A 21,015-nucleotide genomic window follows, 5' to 3' on the forward strand; every position below is an offset into this window, starting at 1 on the left:
AGAGACAGGTAGAGACAAGTAGAGACAGGTAGAGACAGGTAGAGACAGGTAGAGACAGGTAGAGACAGATAGAGACTGATAGAGACAGGTAGAGACAGATAGAGACAGGTAGAGACAGATAGAGACTGATCGAGACAGATAGAGACAGGTAGAGACAGGTAGAGACAAGTAGAGACAGGTAGAGACAGGTAGAGACAGGTAGAGACAGATAGAGACTGATAGAGACAGGTAGAGACAGATAGAGACAGGTAGAGACAGATAGAGACTGATAGAGACTGATAGAGACTGATAGAGACAGGTAGAGACAGATAGAGACTGATAGAGACAGGTAGAGACAGATAGAGACAGGTAGAGACTGTATTAATGTCAAACTTTTAAAAGTTCTGAAGCTGAAATCATTGATTCAAATACACGTGTGTGTGTGTGTGTGTGTGTGTGTGTGTGTGTGTGTGTGTGTGTGTGTGTGTGTGTGTGTGTGTGTGTGTGTGTGTGTGTGTGTGTGTAAAGTGGGGCACTGACTAAAAACCAGAGTCAGTAGTCCACCAGGAGAGTAGGGGAAGTCCCTGCGTATGATTGGTTTAGGAGCTGGGGAACATGATGATGTCAGAGTGATGTCACAGGAATAACTGCTGACCCTATCAACATATTTACATTCTATCAGAGCTGTTAGCGTTAGCCTCCTGGCTAACATTAGCCAGGAGGCAAACACATAAAATGTGTTTGTTGCTTTAAATAAGGATGGACCATGTTTTTTTGCTGACCTCAGAGCATCAGTGTCTCTCTTTCTGTATTCCTGTTTTAATCCTACAAGCCGAGTCAGGGTCAAGGGTCAAGGGTCACAAGTGAGCCACGGCTAGAGACCCGTATGCATGGCATCTAAACACGCCTCTTACGGATTGTGAAGGCAAGATCAACGGCAGCTTTTCTAAATCTGTCGTGATGATCCTCGTCACGTTAGCTTCACGTTAACGTGGCTAAAAGGTGATTAAACCGGTGAAACAAAGAAGAACATGAAGCTTCCAGTGATGCTGAGAGAGATTTTATTCAAACAAACACAGAAATAACTTAAGTTTAAATTAATCATAAATTATATTAAATTAGCTCAAACATAAATATGACTCAGTGAAGTGACTGGATTGTGAAATATTTAAAACCTTGAATAACTTAAATAACGTGTCAAACTGTAACAGTGGAGCGGTGTTGTCATGGAAACCTCACATAGATTAACTCAGTTATAAAACAATAAAAACATTAAGATTATGATAACTTGAGAATACTTGTAGTCCAGAGAAATGATTGGTTATCGTCTTGATGGTCGATCATTAAGCAGAGGAGTGGGCGGGGCCACATCTGCGGTCAATCACAGAAGCCGCCCGGTAAACCTCTCTGAACTGAGCCAGAGCCCTCTTCTGAACCTCGTGGTCGTCAACCTGTCGAGAAAAAACAAAGAAATTATTAATTTATGAAGCAACTTAGAAACACGTCTTTTTCACGTTTATCTGTTTGAGTTTAAAGATCCACTCAGTGAGATGATAAAGGTATCTTACTCTCTGATTGTTAAGGAAACATGCTATGTTGAAGTGCTGGCTTCTCTGACAACAATGCAGCAGCCAGTATGTCCTCCTTCTAACTTTAGATTCTGCTCCTGAATGCTCTGGATTTGTTTGGACCAGAGAAGGTAGGCGCTTTTAAGACACGCCCACACACGGCCGTTTTGGACGCCCCTCGGTTTGTCAGATATGAGAGCAGTTATCAGGTCAACAGGTGTTGCAGCGATGGAAGCGGTCAAGAGAAGTGGTTCAGATAGAAGTGATTGTACCCGACCTAAAAAGCCTCTGCATGTTTCTAATAAGCTCCACGAGCAGAAACGTGCTCAAACTAGGATCAATATTGGAGATGCTTTTGAAAAATGGAGAGAGGTTAGAACACAGAAAGGTTTACAGACCCATGCAGAGCTGGATAAACACTGAAGCTTCAGAGTCCACCACATGGTGACCTGAGTGAGCATCCACTCTAGAGAGGAGGGGGGGGGGGGACAGCTCTCTAATTTAGACTGCAGTACCTTTTTTAAACACTAGGGGTCATTGCTCCTTTTCTGTATTTGAATCAGACACTAAGAAACTCAATCTCATTCTGCATGTGACAACAAACAAGAACTTTTGATACCTCATAGAAATATTCAAATAATAGACATACTTTTATCGGCACGTTTCTGAAAGATTATTGCAGCTGTTACATCCTGTTTCACTGAAGGAATCTTCAGAAGCAGTTCATGGCTATAAGATAAAAACGAAACCAACCACTAACATGTTAAATATGTGTATGAGAGCCTTTTATCTGCTGAGTCATTCTTGGGCCTTAAAATCTGAAAGTGTTAAAGTGTTGCATGAAAGGGAGTTTGAATCTCTCCACAACAACGTGTGCAACAACTTTCATTTCTTTAGAGAAAACAACAGAAACAAAACCAGTGTGCTGTGAGAGGTCAAAAGGTCACACACATCGTGACTGAATGAGAAAAGAGCCTGAACTCTCGGTCCGTCCGTCACAATAAACTTCAGTTCAAAGTTTAGTTTCCTGTGACGAAGATGACTTGATAACAGATATTGGCTGTTTGCTAATCTTAGGTATTGAACCTGCACTGGAGACCAAGAATAAGAAAAGAAAACTCTCCAGCTCCCTCAAGGTCTGGCCCGCAAGACTTAAACACGAGCGTCAACGTGTCAGTCTAATAAAGTTAATAAAGTAGATCTTCATGCTTCACATGCTGCTGGAGCTTTTCAACCTTTCACTCTCCGTGCACCGTGGTAGTCAGTGAAGTTGTGTCTGAAAACCTGACTCTGCTTTTGCAGACGTGCGACGACAAAGTTTCTGAAGTTATACATACATCTGAGCTTTCAAGCTTTTTTTAGGTATGCCAATGACGACAAGTAAAACACAGCATCTCAGTTTTTATTGTTTAAGTTTCGTCATCCTGATTTGAAAGTCATTAAGATTTAGCTACCTGGTCCCTCACCTTTATACTGTTCAGTTTGCAGAGCACGTCCTCTTTGTTGTGGTTCAGCTGGCTCAGGTTGTCCAGGCGTGTCTTCATCTTCTCCGTCTTCTCCTGAAGATTCTTCAGATCCGACTCCGCCTGAGGAAATTGGTCCAGCAGAGTCGGGGTCTGGGGGTTGTTGCTGTGCTTCAACACGCTGGAGAAGATCCTCATGTAGACGTCCAGAGTGGCGTTCATGAGCTGAAGTTCTTCTTTTCTCTGAGGAGGAGAGGAAGGGAAACGCCTGGGAGTCAGTACTCTGGGATTAGAGCGCTATGGCTTAATGGTTTAAAATGATAATAAAAAACAACATTAAACTTTATATATGACAGTAAATGCCCAATTGACCCAACTTAATAGTGAATTAATTAACACAATGTATTTATTGTGGCCTAAAAGGTGAAGATGTTAAACAGTAAGAGATATTTACAAACGTTTATCTCTGGATCTTTTAAAGGAACGTCGCTCTTTCTTCTCTCTTAACATGATATGATGTAAGAATATTACATCTACTTTACTTGACTTTGAAATGGAAATGTTAGGTATGGAGTTCCTCAAGGCTCAATACTGGATGCTGTTGTATTTTTCCCGAACATGAACAAACATTTCTGTCCATTTTTAGACTATTTTATTTTGTGGAAATGTGTGGGGACTTATTCATGACTAAGAATAGTTAGTTGGACAGTGTGTGTGTGTGTGTGTGTGTGTGTGTGTGTGTGTGTGTGTGTGTGTGTGTGTGTGTGTGTGTGTGTGCGCGCGCACGCTTACCTGGCAGGAGGTGTTGATGCTATGGATGACAGAATTGAAGAGAGGACGAGTACTGATCTCCGGCCTCTTCAGATTCTAAAACAAACACAAACACATCTTAATACACACACACGAGGCAACGCCTGCGAGCTCGTTCAGGCAGTCAACTCGAGCTGCACTGATTTCATACTTCACATGCCTCATTATCTACAATCACCTGACAACACTTCCTTGCTCAGCCCCACCTCAGCGTCCCCCTGCAGACTCCGACTGGGGGTATAAGATATCATCCCATCACTCCTCAAACTTCTGCATGTAACTTAAAAACCGCTAGGAGTAATGAGGTCGGAGCCTAGACGCCAAAAACAAAGTATGTTCTGCTGCAGTAAATATTTTTAAGGATACAAATGTGAGTCATCAGACTGACAAAAGTACAGTCTACACTTACACCAGATCATTCTAGTTGCCTCCTGACTGACGATAGCACATTATAAGACTTGTGTATCATTTGTGTTTCTTTGTCTTTGTGTGGTGTTTATTACTGTGTATACATTTAGTAACTGTATGAAAAGGCTAGTATTTGTCTGCATCGACTGTGATCTAACATTTAAAGCACATCTCTGGGATCACGGTTCACCGTTTGGATAAATCTACTTTACAAATGTTTCATTTATTAAGTGCAACCTTTGAAGATTTTAAGCTTTTAAAAAAGATGTTTAATAATGCCAACACTGCAAAACTATTCAGCTGGTGTTTATCTTCGGTATTAAAAGTTTTAAACTTTATTACAAGGGCTGAGGTTTTTTGCTTCATTTGTCTTGTACAAGTCTTTGAGCTCGCCGACACTTTGTACACAATTGAGGAATCAAAGTTAAAAGACCTGCCACAGTGAAAAAATCTGAAAAGTCCAATGACTTTGCTGGTCATAATTGTTGTTAATTGTCGTTTCCCAGGATCATCCGAGAGCTTCATTCAAACTTGTATGAAATAAAGTCCCCATAGCTGTCTTCTTGTAATGATTCGAATGATAATTTGCTGTGTTGACCGACTACATCAAAATGTTTAAGTGCCTTATGTAACATCTGGTCACCCTCACATCAGTCTTCATACAGGTTTTTAATGAATATGAATGAATGAATATTAAAAGGTATTTATTCATTTTAAGTTTGTTCTCTAGATATTAACTTGCTACCAGTGAATGTCAAAGATGGCTTCTTTTGATTTTTGCAATTTCAAGATGATTGCTTTAACAAACAGTTTGATTTAAGGTAACGAGAAGACAGTTTGGTTATGCTGAGATCACAACAATAAACAATGCATATAACTTAAAAGATAACTACCCAAACAAATGTTTCATTTACTTTAAATTATTTCACATGCATCAAACAGCTGATTCAGCACATTTAGTTGCCTGGATTTGTCTCGTGAAAATCCTAAATCAGACTTTAATTGGTTAAATTTTAAATTCTGCATTAAATTATAAACCCAGTAAATTGTACAACTGGTGACATAATAAGTCATTTGTAATGAAAAGGATATCAATGAAAGTGAAAGCTTGCATCACTGAAGAGGATTCTGTGATTTTAATCCAGTGTGAAACTATCTTTTGTAGGTCACAGAGGCCCTGCTGCAGAGCCTAAAACAGATTTCAAAAACATCTTAAGTCCCTTTTGATTTGCTGCATGCATCCCTTAATTATAAAATACTTCTACTTCTGTTATATTTAAAGACATTTTCCTTAAATTTAGCAGTTAAATCTATGAAATGTAATCAGATTTTTAACAAACTTGAAAACTACAGAGGATCTAAAATTGTGCCCTGAGGGACGCCAAAGATAAACTCACCAGAATGTTTGCGATGGACTCGTGGTGATCTTTCAGTTCCTCAGAGTTAGAATGGAGAGGACTCCCAATTGCCAAGACAACTCCCAGCAAGACCAGTAGACACACTGAACCACAGCACGAAGACATATTGGACCTCTTTGATGTATATCAAGATAGATTCGAAGGCTAAATGTTGTCTTGAAGACGGCTGAAGAAGTTAAGAGTGTGATGATGGGTTGTCTAATCACTGATACTCTCTGTTGACCTGTGGCTCTATATATACAGCTGTATCACTGGGTGTCTCATTATGTGTCTGTGTGTGGTTGTGTATCTGTGGTCTGTGGGCTTTCAGCAGCAGCAGCAGAAACAGTTTTCCTCTAAAAGTCACTCTGCTGCTGCTAAAGGCGCACACACAGGAGACTCCCTGGTCAGGTTTCCATTCACGTCCATATACTGAACACCTACACACTCACATACCCAGGACACTCCCTGGTCAGAGTGGTTTACCTGGAGCAAGACCAGTTCATCTAAATTTACGTAGAATTCTGTGCGTGTAGCAGCAAACCAAGCTGATCTCAGGTTAACCAGTCTTGCCAGTAACAGCATCATCAGTGTGTGTGTGTGTGTGTGTGTGTGTGTGTGTGTGTGTGTGTGTGTGTGTGTGTGTGTGTGTGTGTGTGTTCATCAGCGGGTGTGTTCATTGAGTTCAAAGAGTGCATAAAACCTCATTTAAGCTTTATGAAACTGTGCAGATCGTTTGTGTATGTTTGCAGATAGTATGCAAGCTTTATTTTGCATGTAACAGCATGCATGCACTTACAAGTACTGCCCTGCAAAAACTTACCAAGTGTAAAAATCTCAATACACTATACATTATCCACATTCCCCTGACACGTCCACATGAACATGCTGTTTCATGATATTACCAGCAAGAATTAAGGCCTGAATGGCTTGCAACATGTTAAACTGTTAGCAGAATGCTACGTAGGTTACTTGTCTTGGACTTCTCATTAAAAAAGTTAAGCAAGTGATTTTGATATCTTGAAACAACAATGTGAAACAATGTCTTAGACTTAAGGTAAATGTGGTTTAAACTGTGTTTTCCCAGCTACAGGGGTCTTCCTGGGCTGCTGCTTGTTAGCATCCATGCACAAGTTTAGCTTCTCAACACATGAGATTCGTCTTCCTGTAGTTGTTCTTACTTCTGCAAAGTTTACAGTCAGGCAGACTTTTTCAAAGTTTATTTTCTTCATCTTAACTCCACATGACTTCATGTCTGAGGTGGGGAACTGCAAACAGCTGCAGTGACTATGGATGATGTTGTTTTCTCCTTATGAACTAATTTTCAGGAACTGGCAAACCCTCTGAGGTTAAAGGTCAAACTTAAAGTCTCATGGGATATCAGACGCTAAGCAGGTTCATAACTCTGAAACTGGGCCATCGACCGGTTTGTAGTACGTTTTGACCAATTCAGGCATCCGTGGAGCCCTCTCATAGCTGCCCCCTCCCTCAGGAACTCACTTTCCACACATGTTCAACACTGAGCCATCCACAATCAAATCATTACTCCAGACTCAAGACATGTTGCTATTTGTCACTTTTCTGTTTTGACCTTTTAAAGATTTATTTTTTGGGCTTTTCGTGCCTTTAATGCAGAGAGAGGACAGTGGATAGAGTCAGAAACCAGAGAGAGAGAGAGGACAGTGGATAGAGTCTGAAACCAGAAAGAGAGAGGACAGTGGATAGAGTCTGAAACCAGAGAGAGAGAGGACAGTGGATAGAGTCAGAAACCAGAGAGAGAGAGAGAGGACAGTGGATAGAGTCAGAAACCAGAGAGAGAGAGAGAGGACAGTGGATAGAGTCTGAAACCAGAGAGAGAGAGGACAGTGGATAGAGTCTGAAACCAGAGAGAGAGAGAGGACAGTGGATAGAGTCAGAAACCAGAGAGAGAGAGGACAGTGGATAGAGTCTGAAACCAGAGAGAGAGAGGACAGTGGATAGAGTCTGAAACCAGAGAGAGAGAGAGGACAGTGGATAGAGTCAGAAACCAGAGAGAGAGAGGACAGTGGATAGAGTCAGAAACCAGAGAGAGAGAGAGGACAGTGGATAGAGTCTGAAACCAGAGAGAGAGAGGACAGTGGATAGAGTCTGAAACCAGAGAGAGAGAGGACAGTGGATAGAGTCTGAAACCAGAGAGAGAGAGGACAGTGGATAGAGTCAGAAACCAGGGAGAGAGAGAGGACAGTGGATAGAGTCTGAAACCAGAGAGAGAGAGGACAGTGGATAGAGTCTGAAACCAGAGAGAGGACAGTGGATAGAGTCAGAAACCAGAGAGAGAGAGGACAGTGGATAGAGTCTGAAACCAGAGAGAGAGAGGACAGTGGATAGAGTCAGAAACCAGAGAGAGAGAGGACAGTGGATAGAGTCTGAAACCAGAGAGAGGACAGTGGATAGAGTCTGAAACCAGGGAGAGAGAGGACAGTGGATAGAGTCAGAAACCAGAGAGAGAGAGGACAGTGGATAGAGTCTGAAACCAGGGAGAGAGAGGACAGTGGATAGAGTCTGAAACCAGAGAGAGGACAGTGGATAGAGTCAGAAACCAGAGAGAGAGAGGACAGTGGATAGAGTCAGAAACCAGAGAGAGAGAGGACAGTGGATAGAGTCAGAAACCAGAGAGAGAGAGGACAGTGGATAGAGTCTGAAACCAGAGAGAGGACAGTGGATAGAGTCAGAAACCAGAGAGAGAGAGGACAGTGGATAGAGTCTGAAACCAGAGAGAGGACAGTGGATAGAGTCAGAAACCAGAGAGAGAGAGGACAGTGGATAGAGTCTGAAACCAGAGAGAGAGAGGACAGTGGATAGAGTCAGAAACCAGAGAGAGAGAGGACAGTGGATAGAGTCTGAAACCAGAGAGAGGACAGTGGATAGAGTCAGAAACCAGAGAGAGAGAGGACAGTGGATAGAGTCTGAAACCAGGGAGAGAGAGGACAGTGGATAGAGTCAGAAACCAGAGAGAGAGAGGACAGTGGATAGAGTCAGAAACCAGAGAGAGAGAGGACAGTGGATAGAGTCTGAAACCAGAGAGAGGACAGTGGATAGAGTCAGAAACCAGAGAGAGAGAGGACAGTGGATAGAGTCTGAAACCAGGGAGAGAGAGGACAGTGGATAGAGTCAGAAACCAGGGAGAGAGAGGACAGTGGATAGAGTCTGAAACCAGAGAGAGGACAGTGGATAGAGTCAGAAACCAGAGAGAGAGAGGACAGTGGATAGAGTCTGAAACCAGAGAGAGAGAGGACAGTGGATAGAGTCTGAAACCAGAGAGAGGACAGTGGATAGAGTCAGAAACCAGAGAGAGAGAGGACAGTGGATAGAGTCTGAAACCAGAGAGAGAGAGGACAGTGGATAGAGTCTGAAACCAGGGAGAGAGAGAGAGGACAGTGGATAGAGTCAGAAACCAGAGAGAGGACAGTGGATAGAGTCTGAAACCAGAGAGAGAGAGAGAGGACAGTGGATAGAGTCTGAAACCAGGGAGAGAGAGAGAGGACAGTGGATAGAGTCAGAAACCAGAGAGAGGACAGTGGATAGAGTCTGAAACCAGAGAGAGAGAGGACAGTGGATAGAGTCAGAAACCAGAGAGAGAGAGGACAGTGGATAGAGTCAGAAACCAGAGAGAGAGAGGACAGTGGATAGAGTCAGAAACCAGAGAGAGAGAGGACAGTGGATAGAGTCAGAAACCAGAGAGAGAGAGAGGACAGTGGATAGAGTCAGAAACCAGAGAGAGGACAGTGGATAGAGTCAAAAACCAGAGAGAGAGAGGACAGTGGATAGAGTCAGAAACCAGAGAGAGAGAGAGGACAGTGGATAGAGTCAGAAACCAGAGAGAGGACAGTGGATAGAGTCAAAAACCAGAGAGAGAGAGGACAGTGGCTAGAGTCAGAAACCAGAGAGAGAGAGGACAGTGGATAGAGTCAGAAACCAGAGAGAGAGAGAGGACAGTGGATAGAGTCTGAAACCAGAGAGAGAGAGGGCAGTGGATAGAGTCTGAAACCAGAGAGAGAGAGGACAGTGGATAGAGTCTGAAACCAGAGAGAGAGGACAGTGGATAGAGTCAGAAACCAGAGAGAGAGAGAGGACAGTGGATAGAGTCTGAAACCAGAGAGAGAGAGGACAGTGGATAGAGTCAGAAACCAGAGAGAGAGGACAGTGGATAGAGTCAAAAACCAGAGAGAGAGAGGACAGTGGATAGAGTCTGAAACCAGAGAGAGGACAGTGGATAGAGTCTGAAACCAGGGAGAGAGAGGACAGTGGATAGAGTCAGAAACCAGAGAGAGAGAGGACAGTGGATAGAGTCTGAAACCAGGGAGAGAGAGGACAGTGGATAGAGTCTGAAACCAGAGAGAGGACAGTGGATAGAGTCAGAAACCAGAGAGAGAGAGGACAGTGGATAGAGTCAGAAACCAGAGAGAGAGTGGACAGTGGATAGAGTCAGAAACCAGAGAGAGAGAGGACAGTGGATAGAGTCTGAAACCAGAGAGAGGACAGTGGATAGAGTCAGAAACCAGAGAGAGAGAGGACAGTGGATAGAGTCTGAAACCAGAGAGAGGACAGTGGATAGAGTCAGAAACCAGAGAGAGAGAGGACAGTGGATAGAGTCTGAAACCAGAGAGAGAGAGGACAGTGGATAGAGTCAGAAACCAGAGAGAGAGAGGACAGTGGATAGAGTCTGAAACCAGAGAGAGGACAGTGGATAGAGTCAGAAACCAGAGAGAGAGAGGACAGTGGATAGAGTCTGAAACCAGGGAGAGAGAGGACAGTGGATAGAGTCAGAAACCAGAGAGAGAGAGGACAGTGGATAGAGTCAGAAACCAGAGAGAGAGAGGACAGTGGATAGAGTCTGAAACCAGAGAGAGGACAGTGGATAGAGTCAGAAACCAGAGAGAGAGAGGACAGTGGATAGAGTCTGAAACCAGGGAGAGAGAGGACAGTGGATAGAGTCAGAAACCAGGGAGAGAGAGGACAGTGGATAGAGTCTGAAACCAGAGAGAGGACAGTGGATAGAGTCAGAAACCAGAGAGAGAGAGGACAGTGGATAGAGTCTGAAACCAGAGAGAGAGAGGACAGTGGATAGAGTCTGAAACCAGAGAGAGGACAGTGGATAGAGTCAGAAACCAGAGAGAGAGAGGACAGTGGATAGAGTCTGAAACCAGAGAGAGAGAGGACAGTGGATAGAGTCTGAAACCAGGGAGAGAGAGAGAGGACAGTGGATAGAGTCAGAAACCAGAGAGAGGACAGTGGATAGAGTCTGAAACCAGAGAGAGAGAGAGAGGACAGTGGATAGAGTCTGAAACCAGGGAGAGAGAGAGAGGACAGTGGATAGAGTCAGAAACCAGAGAGAGGACAGTGGATAGAGTCTGAAACCAGAGAGAGAGAGGACAGTGGATAGAGTCAGAAACCAGAGAGAGAGAGGACAGTGGATAGAGTCAGAAACCAGAGAGAGAGAGGACAGTGGATAGAGTCAGAAACCAGAGAGAGAGAGGACAGTGGATAGAGTCAGAAACCAGAGAGAGAGAGAGGACAGTGGATAGAGTCAGAAACCAGAGAGAGGACAGTGGATAGAGTCAAAAACCAGAGAGAGAGAGGACAGTGGATAGAGTCAGAAACCAGAGAGAGAGAGAGGACAGTGGATAGAGTCAGAAACCAGAGAGAGGACAGTGGATAGAGTCAAAAACCAGAGAGAGAGAGGACAGTGGCTAGAGTCAGAAACCAGAGAGAGAGAGGACAGTGGATAGAGTCAGAAACCAGAGAGAGAGAGAGGACAGTGGATAGAGTCTGAAACCAGAGAGAGAGAGGGCAGTGGATAGAGTGTGAAACCAGAGAGAGAGAGGACAGTGGATAGAGTCTGAAACCAGAGAGAGAGGACAGTGGATAGAGTCAGAAACCAGAGAGAGAGAGAGGACAGTGGATAGAGTCTGAAACCAGAGAGAGAGAGGACAGTGGATAGAGTCAGAAACCAGAGAGAGAGGACAGTGGATAGAGTCAAAAACCAGAGAGAGAGAGGACAGTGGATAGAGTCAGAAACCAGAGAGAGAGAGAGGACAGTGGATAGAGTCAGAAACCAGAGAGAGGACAGTGGATAGAGTCAAAAACCAGAGAGAGAGAGGACAGTGGATAGAGTCAAAAACCAGAGAGAGAGAGGACAGTGGATAGAGTCAGAAACCAGAGAGAGAGAGAGGACAGTGGATAGAGTCAGAAACCAGAGAGAGAGAGAGGACAGTGGATAGAGTCTGAAACCAGAGAGAGAGAGGGCAGTGGATAGAGTCAGAAACCAGAGAGAGAGAGGACAGTGGATAGAGTCTGAAACCAGAGAGAGAGGACAGTGGATAGAGTCAGAAACCAGAGAGAGAGAGAGGACAGTGGATAGAGTCTGAAACCAGAGAGAGAGAGGACAGTGGATAGAGTCAGAAACCAGAGAGAGAGGACAGTGGATAGAGTCTGAAACCAGAGAGAGAGAGGACAGTGGATAGAGTCTGAAACCAGAGAGAGAGAGGACAGTGGATAGAGTCAGAAACCAGAGAGAGAGAGAGGACAGTGGATAGAGTCTGAAACCAAAGAGAGAGAGAGGACAGTGGATAGAGTCAGAAACCAGAGAGAGAGAGAGGACAGTGGATAGAGTCTGAAACCAGGGAGAGAGGACAGTGGATAGAGTCAGAAACCAGAGAGAGAGAGGACAGTGGATAGAGTCAGAAACCAGAGAAAGAGAGAGGACAGTGGATAGAGTCTGAAACCAGAGAGAGAGAGGACAGTGGATAGAGTCAGAAACCAGGGAGAGAGAGAGGACAGTGGATAGAGTCAGAAACCAGAGAGAGAGAGAGGACAGTGGATAGAGTCTGAAACCAGAGAGAGAGAGAGGACAGTGGATAGAGTCAGAAACCAGAGACAGAGAGGACAGTGGATAGAGTCTGAAACCAGAGAGAGAGGACAGTGGATAGAGTCTGAAACCAGAGAGAGAGAGGACAGTGGATAGAGTCTGAAACCAGAGAGAGAGAGGACAGTGGATAGAGTCAGAAACCAGAGAGAGAGAGAGGACAGTGGATAGAGTCAGAAACCAGAGAGAGGACAGTGGATAGAGTCAAAAACCAGAGAGAGAGAGGACAGTGGATAGAGTCAGAAACCAGAGAGAGAGAGGACAGTGGATAGAGTCAGAAACCAGAGAGAGAGAGAGGACAGTGGATAGAGTCAGAAACCAGAGAGAGGACAGTGGATAGAGTCAAAAACCAGAGAGAGAGAGGACAGTGGATAGAGTCAGAAACCAGAGAGAGAGAGAGGACAGTGGATAGAGTCAGAAACCAGGGAGAGAGAGGACAGTGGATAGAGTCAGAAACCAGAGAGAGAGAGGACAGTGGATAGAGTCTGAAACCAGAGAGAGAGAGGACAGTGGATAGAGTCTGAAACCAGAGAGAGAGAGGACAGTGGATAGAGTCAGAAACCAGGGAGAGAGAGCGGGGAATGACATGTGGAAAGGGCCCATGGGTGGAACCTACCACTTGAGATGAGAGTCTCAATACAATGGGACGCGCGCCCTAACCATTGCGCCACCAGCGCGCCCCCTGTTTTGACCTTTAACCAAACCATCCAATCAGCGCATTTCATTACCTCAAACTGCGAAAGGATTATTTTTTACTCGTGCATGAATGTGTGTTCGCCTCTTTGATCTTGTAGCTGGAGCAGGTGGAGCTCATGTTCCACTACTTCACGACTTATTAAATGTTTCAGGCAGAAACCTCATCACGGTGTTGGAAAAAATACGTTCATGACGAGAAACCTGCATGCGTCACATCCAGGTTCAACCAGTGAATGTTGTAAATAAGTCAAAGTGGGTGCTGCTGACTCTCACTCTGACGCTGCGTGGACCCCCAGGACTGACAGGAGAAACCCCCTACTCAAAGGTCCTGTTTGGATTCTTACACGTTAATACAAGTTACGCCTGTGCTCCAGATTTGGAGTCCTCTGATTATTCCTCTTTTATTGAGCGAGGCAGTTTCCTGTGTTTGTGCCAAGCTAGCCTAAACAGCTCCTGGGGTTGAATCTGTAATGGACCTACAGAGATGCAACTCATGTGACCTCATGCTACTTTTGACTAAGTTTACACAATGACTTGGAATAAAGCATTGTGTTAGTGAATCATATTTATTCTCTTAGTAGTCGTAGTAGAAGGTATGCACTTTTAAGACACACCCCCACACAGCCGTTTTGGACGCCCCTCGGTTACCCTAACCCTAACCCTTTTGAAAAATGGAGAGAGGTTAGAACACAGAAAGGTTTACAGACCCATGCAGAGCTGGATAAACACTGAAGCTTCAGTGTCCACCACATGGTGACCTGTGTGAGCATTGACTCACTTTTCTGTATTTGAGTCAGACACTAAGAAACTCAATCTCATTCTGTATGTGACAACAAACAAGAACTTTTGATACCTCATAGAAATATTCAAATAATAGACATACTTTTATCGGCACATTTCTGAAAGATTGTTGCAGCTGTTACATCCTGTTTCTTTTTTTTTTTAAAGATTTATTTTGGGCTTTTTGTGCCTTAAATGCAGAGAGAGGACAGTGGATAGAGTGGGGAATGACATATGGAAAGGGGCCACGGGTGGAAGTGAACCTGGGCCTACTGCTTGAGATGAGAGTCTCAATATATGGGACGTGCGCCCTACCACTGCGCCACCAGCACGCCCCAACATTCTGTTTCACTGAAGAAATCTTCAGAAGCAGTTCATGGCTATAAGATAAAAATGAAACCAACCACAAACATGTTAAATATGTGTATGAGAGCCTTTTATCTGCTGAGTCATTCTTGGGCCTTAAAATCTGAAAGTGTTAGAGCTGGCTAAACACTGAAGCTTCAGACCCACAACTTTCTTTCCCACTTCACTGAGGTAGAAATGATTCTGCGTTGGGACATAAAAACATCAGTGTTGGATCTCACTGATGTTCCAGGTGAACGTGTAAAACCAGAGGAGCGTTCATGGCGTCAGAATATGTTCCGTGACTTTGGTGTGTCCACGTAGTTCTGTCCATTAAGTGTAGAAACGTGGCAGGTAGAATCCCCTCTGCAGCGTGGAACACTCATCACTGTGGGTAGAGATGCCACGCCACCTGAGTGCTGAAGGTAAGAGTCTTTACTGCTGAGAGGACAAATGTCATCGCAGCAGGAAGAAGCCCCTCCCCCCGAGCGTCACTGCTGCTGGAAACATCACCACAAGGCTTACACAGAAACCTGAATCATCAGCGCAGGAAGAAACGCAACTGCTAAGAGTAGAAGAGTCATCTCCAGGGACTGCCCGAGTTCAGCCTAGTCCAAACGAGACGGACATGAAAGCATGACATCATCACGCTTTAGGATGCTGATGTTCACTGAACTAAACCGTTTATTTCAAGCATAAAGCTAAAAACTGAAGCTGAGTCAAACGGTTTGATGATATAAGCAGAAAGTGAATCAAGTGGTCGAATCAGATTTATTGTCCAGGTATGTTTACACACACAATGAATTTAACTTCTTTGAACTGTGCTCTCTTATGTTCAGGTACAACATTAAATATCAACAATAAACAGAATAAGAAAAGACTAATATTTACATAAATATGAAACAGTGCAGTGGTGAATAGTGCAAAAGACGATGAAGTAACATGAGAAGTAAAATGCACAAACTGGCAGTGTGAGTTTCCTAGAAGTCTTGATCAGCTTTTTTTTTATTTCAATGGGTTAACTGTCAAATTAAACCCCACACACACACACACACACACACACACACACACACACACACACACACACACACACACACACACACACACACCACATCATCCTGTGTGGTAAAGCGATTGAATTTGTCCCCAGCAGCAAAAAGATGAGAAGTAGTGCATGCATCTGCCTGCTAACATAAGAACATCAAAAATAAAAACTTAATTTACAACCTGATCCCGTTTTTCAAACCGACACAGTTTCTGTTCATCATGAGTCTGCACACTAAGAAATCAAGGCTAAAAAATTACAAATACTTTGTCACTCTAGCAGAACCCTAGTAGGGTACAACACTGTACCTCTGAACATGCTACACTTTTGTACCTTCCTATCTGTACCTCTAAAAGAAAATTTTTTGGACCCCTGGTGACATTAATGTACCCTTTGAAAGAGTACATGTTTGGTACCTGATGAGGTACAGCTGGAGCGACAGGCTGTCTTTTACCTTTATGAGGCAAAAACGTACCCTTAAATTAAGACCAAACATTTGCAATGTTATAAAATTTATTAAAGCAATTAGTCATCTTTAAAAAATAAATGTTTACGTTCTTAAGATTTCTGCCTCTTAAGGGGGGTACACACTACAAGATAATCCCCCCATTGGACCAAAGTCAGCAAAGGCCTGACTCTCTGATGGATCCAGAGAGGATCTTGACTCTGTGGTGTGGGGTGAGTTAAGACTTCTTTTACCCCCCGATCCGCTCGGAAGACAATGTCTGATATTCTCTTTCTACATGTTCTCTGTGTTTGAATCCACAACTGGAAAAATGTGAGTCCGATGTGTCGGATGTTAGTAAGCGTGGAAATGGTAATGATGATGAAGATGATGATGAAGCACTCTCTTCCGTGTTGTGTCATTGCGTGGGGGGCGGAGCCATGTGGGCAGAGAGTTTCAGTGGTTGCTGTCGCAGCTTGGCGGGAGTTTCCACACACACACAGGTAAGTCAGCGAATCATGACTCAGGTTTTGGTTTTGGGTGAAATGTTCCTTTAATCCTTCCACGGAGGATTCCTCCTGTCGTTTTCTTCTCTTCTCCTTTCCATCCACCTCAATCGCCTTGCGTCTCCTTGTCCTTTCCTCTGTTTCCTCGTCTCCTTTCCTTCCTTCCGTTTATTGATTCTCTCTCCTCTTTTCCTTTCTTTCCTTTCTTGTCTTTCTTCTCCGGTTAGTGTTGAGATCGGTACAACTTTAATTTATTCCCTTTCTTTGTTTTGGACGTTTAACCCCTTGAGAACCATGACGCAGGGTCCAAGCTGCAAACTAAGGGTTAGGGTAACCACTAAACTACCAGAGCCCCCAGATTCTGGTACGACCTGTCAGAGGAGATCAGACCCGCTACTCCATCAAGCTTCACTTCATGTCTCATCTTTAATCTTGTCTCGTATTGCTTCTTTGTTTTGATTATTATTGTTAAAGTTGTGCTGTAGTTTCACATTTTGACCACTGGGGGGAAACAAAGTTCTAATCTTCAACCTGTTTCCTGTCAGGACTCAAAGAATTCCCCAGACAGAAATATAATAAACACGTTTATTCTTTAAAAGAAGAGAAACACATTCACATAAATATCTTCAATGATTCATATAAAAATAATTTATTTCATTTTGTTGTATAAATTTAAATATTAAAATACATGAAACTCTGGATCATCATATAAAATATAATATAATCAGAGATCGGGGGGGGGGGTCTCCTCTGAAGGGGCTGGGGGGTCTCCTCTGAAGGGGCTGGGGGGGTCTCCTCTGAAGGGGCTGGGGGGTCTCCTCTGAAGGGGTTGAAATTACTTTGTGTTTGTTCAGATCAAAAATCTGAAATGAGAAAAATCTAGAAAATAAAATGATGTAAAAAATAATATGAAAACTAAAATAAAAATAATGAGCCAAAAAGAGTCTGATGAAGATGAAGATGAAGATGATTATGAAGATCTGAGCAATGATCTATTCACGTGATGCTGTGCCAGCTCGTCGATCCAGCGGAGGATGAAGGTGAACTCTCTGACGGCCAGCAGCGCTCCCTCGTCTCTCTTCTTCTGCTGACACAAACAGGAAGTCCTTTTAGTTTCAGTCATAGTTTCATGCCATCGTGTTACTGAAATTAAAAAAGCCTTCTGTTCTCTACATGTCGTCTGTGACTCAGCGTTAATCTGCAGGTCACTCACTAATGCCCCCCACACTCACTAGAGTTTGAGCAGCGTGCAGAACGATCGTTAAATATTTACCTTTTTTATTTTTCGTTCCACTTTCTTGATTGTTTTCGACCATTTGGAAGTTTTAGACGCAGACACCTGAAAACAAAGTGCACAAACACGGCTCGGTCAGAGACTTCCTTTCTTAACGAGCTGCAGAGTTTCTCAAGTCGTATACTCACGCAGTGCTGCAGTGTGTGTTGCAGGCGGTGCAGCAGCTCGTTGTAGTGGAGGGGGAGGAGCTTCTGGACAACCTCTCTGCTGAACACGCTCCTCTGGTAGACGTTAATCATTTCCTGCATCTCCAGCCAGCCAATCGTACGCTGAGGAGGACAGAACAGACTAGATACAGCAACAACCTCTAGGACTTAAAGGTCTCATATCCTCCTCCTCCTCTTCTTCAGTGTAAATAAGTCTCAGAGCTCCTCTTCAACATGTGTGTGAAGTTTCTTGTTCTAAATCCACTCTGATCCTGTATTTGATCATGTCTATAAACCCCTCTATTTCAGCCCTGCTCAGAACAGGCTGTTTCTGTGTCTGTAGCTTTAAATATGTAAATGAGCTGTGTCTGACCACGCCCCCTCTCTGGAAGGACTTGGGTGTACTCGGTGCTTTCTCTCTCCATGTCCTATTGTTTACGGTAAGAAGGCAGACTCAGAGGGCAGAACAAACTTTATGAGGAAACATCATTAGTGGGGATAGAAAGGGTTAACAAATGTAATTCATTTGGGTGCGTGTGCACAGAAACGTCAGACCCCCCCATCAGTTACCCCCTCCATCAGTTACCCCCCCATCAGTTATCCCCCCTCCATCAGTTACCCCCCCATCAGTTACCCCCCCTCCATCAGTTACCCCCTCCATCAGTTACCCCCCTCCATCAGTTACCCCCTCCATCAGTTACCCCCCCATCAGTTAACCCCCCTCCATCAGTTACCCCCCCTCCATCAGTTACCCCCCTCCATCAGTTACCCCGCCATCAGTTACCCCCTCCATCAGTTACCCCCCCTCCATCAGTTACCCCCCATCAGTTACCCCCTCCATAAGTTACCCCCCCTCCATCAGTTACCCCCCCATCAGTTAACCCCCCTCCATCAGTTACCCCCCTCCATCAGTTACCCCCCCATCAGTTACCCCCCCATCAGTTACCCCCCCTCCATCAGTTACCCCCTCCATCAGTTACCCCCCTCCATCAGTTACCCCCTCCATCAGTTACCCCCCCATCAGTTAACCCCCCTCCATCAGTTACCCCCTCCATCAGTTACCCCCCTCCATCAGTTACCCCCCCATCAGTTAACCCCCCTCCATCAGTTACCCCCTCCATCAGTTACCCCCCCTCCATCAGTTACCCCCCCTCCATCAGTTACCCCCTCCATCAGTTAACCCCCCTCCATCAGTTACCCCCCCTCCATCAGTTAACCCCCCTCCATCAGTTACCCCCCTCCATCAGTTACCCCCTCCATCAGTTACCCCCCTCCATCAGTTACCCCCCCTCCATCAGTTACCCCCTCCATCAGTTACCCCCCCATCAGTTACCCCCCCTCCATCAGTTAACCCCCCTCCATCAGTTACCCCCCTCCATCAGTTACCCCCCTCCATCAGTTACCCCCCTCCATCAGTTAACCCCCCTCCATCAGTTACCCCCCCCTCCATCAGTTAACCCCCCTCCATCAGTTACCCCCCCATCAGTTACCCCCCTCCATCAGTTACCCCCCCCTCCATCAGTTAACCCCCCCCTCCATCAGTTAACCCCCCTCCATCAGTTACCCCCCCATCAGTTACCCCCCTCCATCAGTTACCCCCCCCTCCATCAGTTAACCCCCCTCCATCAGTTACCCCCCCCCATCAGTAAACCCCCCTCCATCAGTTACCCCCCCTCCATCAGTTACCCCCCCTCCATCAGTTACCCCCCCTCCATCAGTTACCCCAGAAAAGAAAAACACTTTTTACCGAGTACAGAACACGTTTACGTTTTAGAAAAAGGTTTTGTAAGATCTGAAACACTTTAAGAGTCCAGAAACAAATATTCAAACATCAGAATCCTGACCAGGAAGTGACCAGGAAGTGACCAGGAAGTGACCAGGAAGTGACAGAGTGAGAGTTCAGTTTGAGCAGACAGACTCTTCAGGAATGTGTTACACAGAGTTTATGATGACTGGATGAAGTTTTGTCCATTTTGTTGAACCGGTTAGCTCGCTCAGTCAGCATGGCTGCGTTCTCACACTCAGATTCTCCTCCTGCATAAATCAAAGTCCCTGTGGGGTTGAAATAAAAGAATTCAACACTTCCTGCTGTGATCTGAAATGAGTGAGCGTTTGAGAGTCTCAGTATTCGACGGGAGTCGGTGAAGCGTGTCGCGTGGTTGTGGTTGAGGTAAACCAAGCGGACACCGTCATGCCTGGAAGTGAAACCTTGCAGTGAAAGATCCCGATCAAACACGACCTCTCGATGTTACTCACCTCGGGACATTTGGGGCAGAACTTCGGCAGGAGTCGTCTGGAGAAGTGTTTTTCTTTCTGCAGGTACAAAAAAAAAAAGAGTCAGTGAGGGTGAAGAAGAAACGACCACTTCAGAGTGAAGAAGAGTTCTGGTTCCACAAAAAGAAGAAGAAGAGCGGGCAGCAGAGGAGAGGAAAACAAAACAACAACAGAAGAAGAAGAAGGAAGTGGATCTGGAGACTGAAGTGGAGCCGCCAGCAGCTGATTGGACATTTAACTGATCTGAATCCAAACTGTGAAAAAGTCTGAAGTTGGTCTGGTAGAGGTGCCAGGTCACTTCCAGGAGCCCTCGAGCAAGACTCTGAACGCTCTGCAGCCCAGACCTGCACCTCTACCAGACTAACTTCAGACTTCAGTCCATACAGAACCAGAACCAGAACCAGAACCAGAACCAGAACCAGGACCAGAATCAGAACCAGAATCAGAATCAGAATCAGAACCCGAACCAGAATCAGAATCAGAACCAGAATCAGAATCAGAATCAGAATCAGAACCCGAATCAGAATCAGAATCAGAATCAGAATCAGAATCAGAACCAGAACCAGAACCAGAATCAGAATCAGAATCAGAACCCGAACCAGAATCAGAATCAGAACCAGAACCAGAATCAGAATCAGAACCAGAATCAGAATCAGAATCAGAATCAGAATCTGGGTTTATTGCCAAGTACATTTACACATAAAGGAATCTGACTTGGTGTATTGGTGCTAAACAATTAACAAGGAAATAAAGCAGAACTAACAACAACTTAAATAATACAGAAGAAGAAGATATTACAATATATAAAATAGAATTTAAAAATGTCAAATGTGAAATATAAAAAAGACGCTGACGTTCTCACACACACATCGACATTGTTCCCTTAACGCCACCCACATGGCGTGAACAGAGCCGAAATCTCACATCACATATTTACCAAAAACACATCGTGTGT

At 44.6% G+C, this 21,015-nt stretch overlaps 1 protein-coding gene across 1 annotated transcript; it reads right to left on the reverse strand.

Moving 5' to 3' along the window:
• Positions 1-1,023: 1,023 nt before the first annotated feature.
• Positions 1,024-5,839, reverse strand: LOC114917777 (interferon gamma 1). The gene is made up of 4 exons (XM_029275578.2): positions 5,626-5,839; positions 3,803-3,877; positions 3,014-3,253; positions 1,024-1,430 (listed from the first exon to the last, which is right to left on the reverse strand). The coding sequence occupies exons 1-4, from the start codon at positions 5,749-5,751 to the stop codon at positions 1,323-1,325; spliced, it is 549 nt and encodes a 182-aa protein (XP_029131411.1). The 5' UTR covers positions 5,752-5,839; the 3' UTR covers positions 1,024-1,322.
• Between the last annotated feature and the right edge of the window lie 15,176 nt (positions 5,840-21,015).

This window comes from Labrus bergylta, chromosome 23, assembly GCF_963930695.1.
Source record: "Labrus bergylta chromosome 23, fLabBer1.1, whole genome shotgun sequence".
In the NCBI taxonomy this organism is placed as follows: domain Eukaryota; kingdom Metazoa; phylum Chordata; class Actinopteri; order Labriformes; family Labridae; genus Labrus; species Labrus bergylta.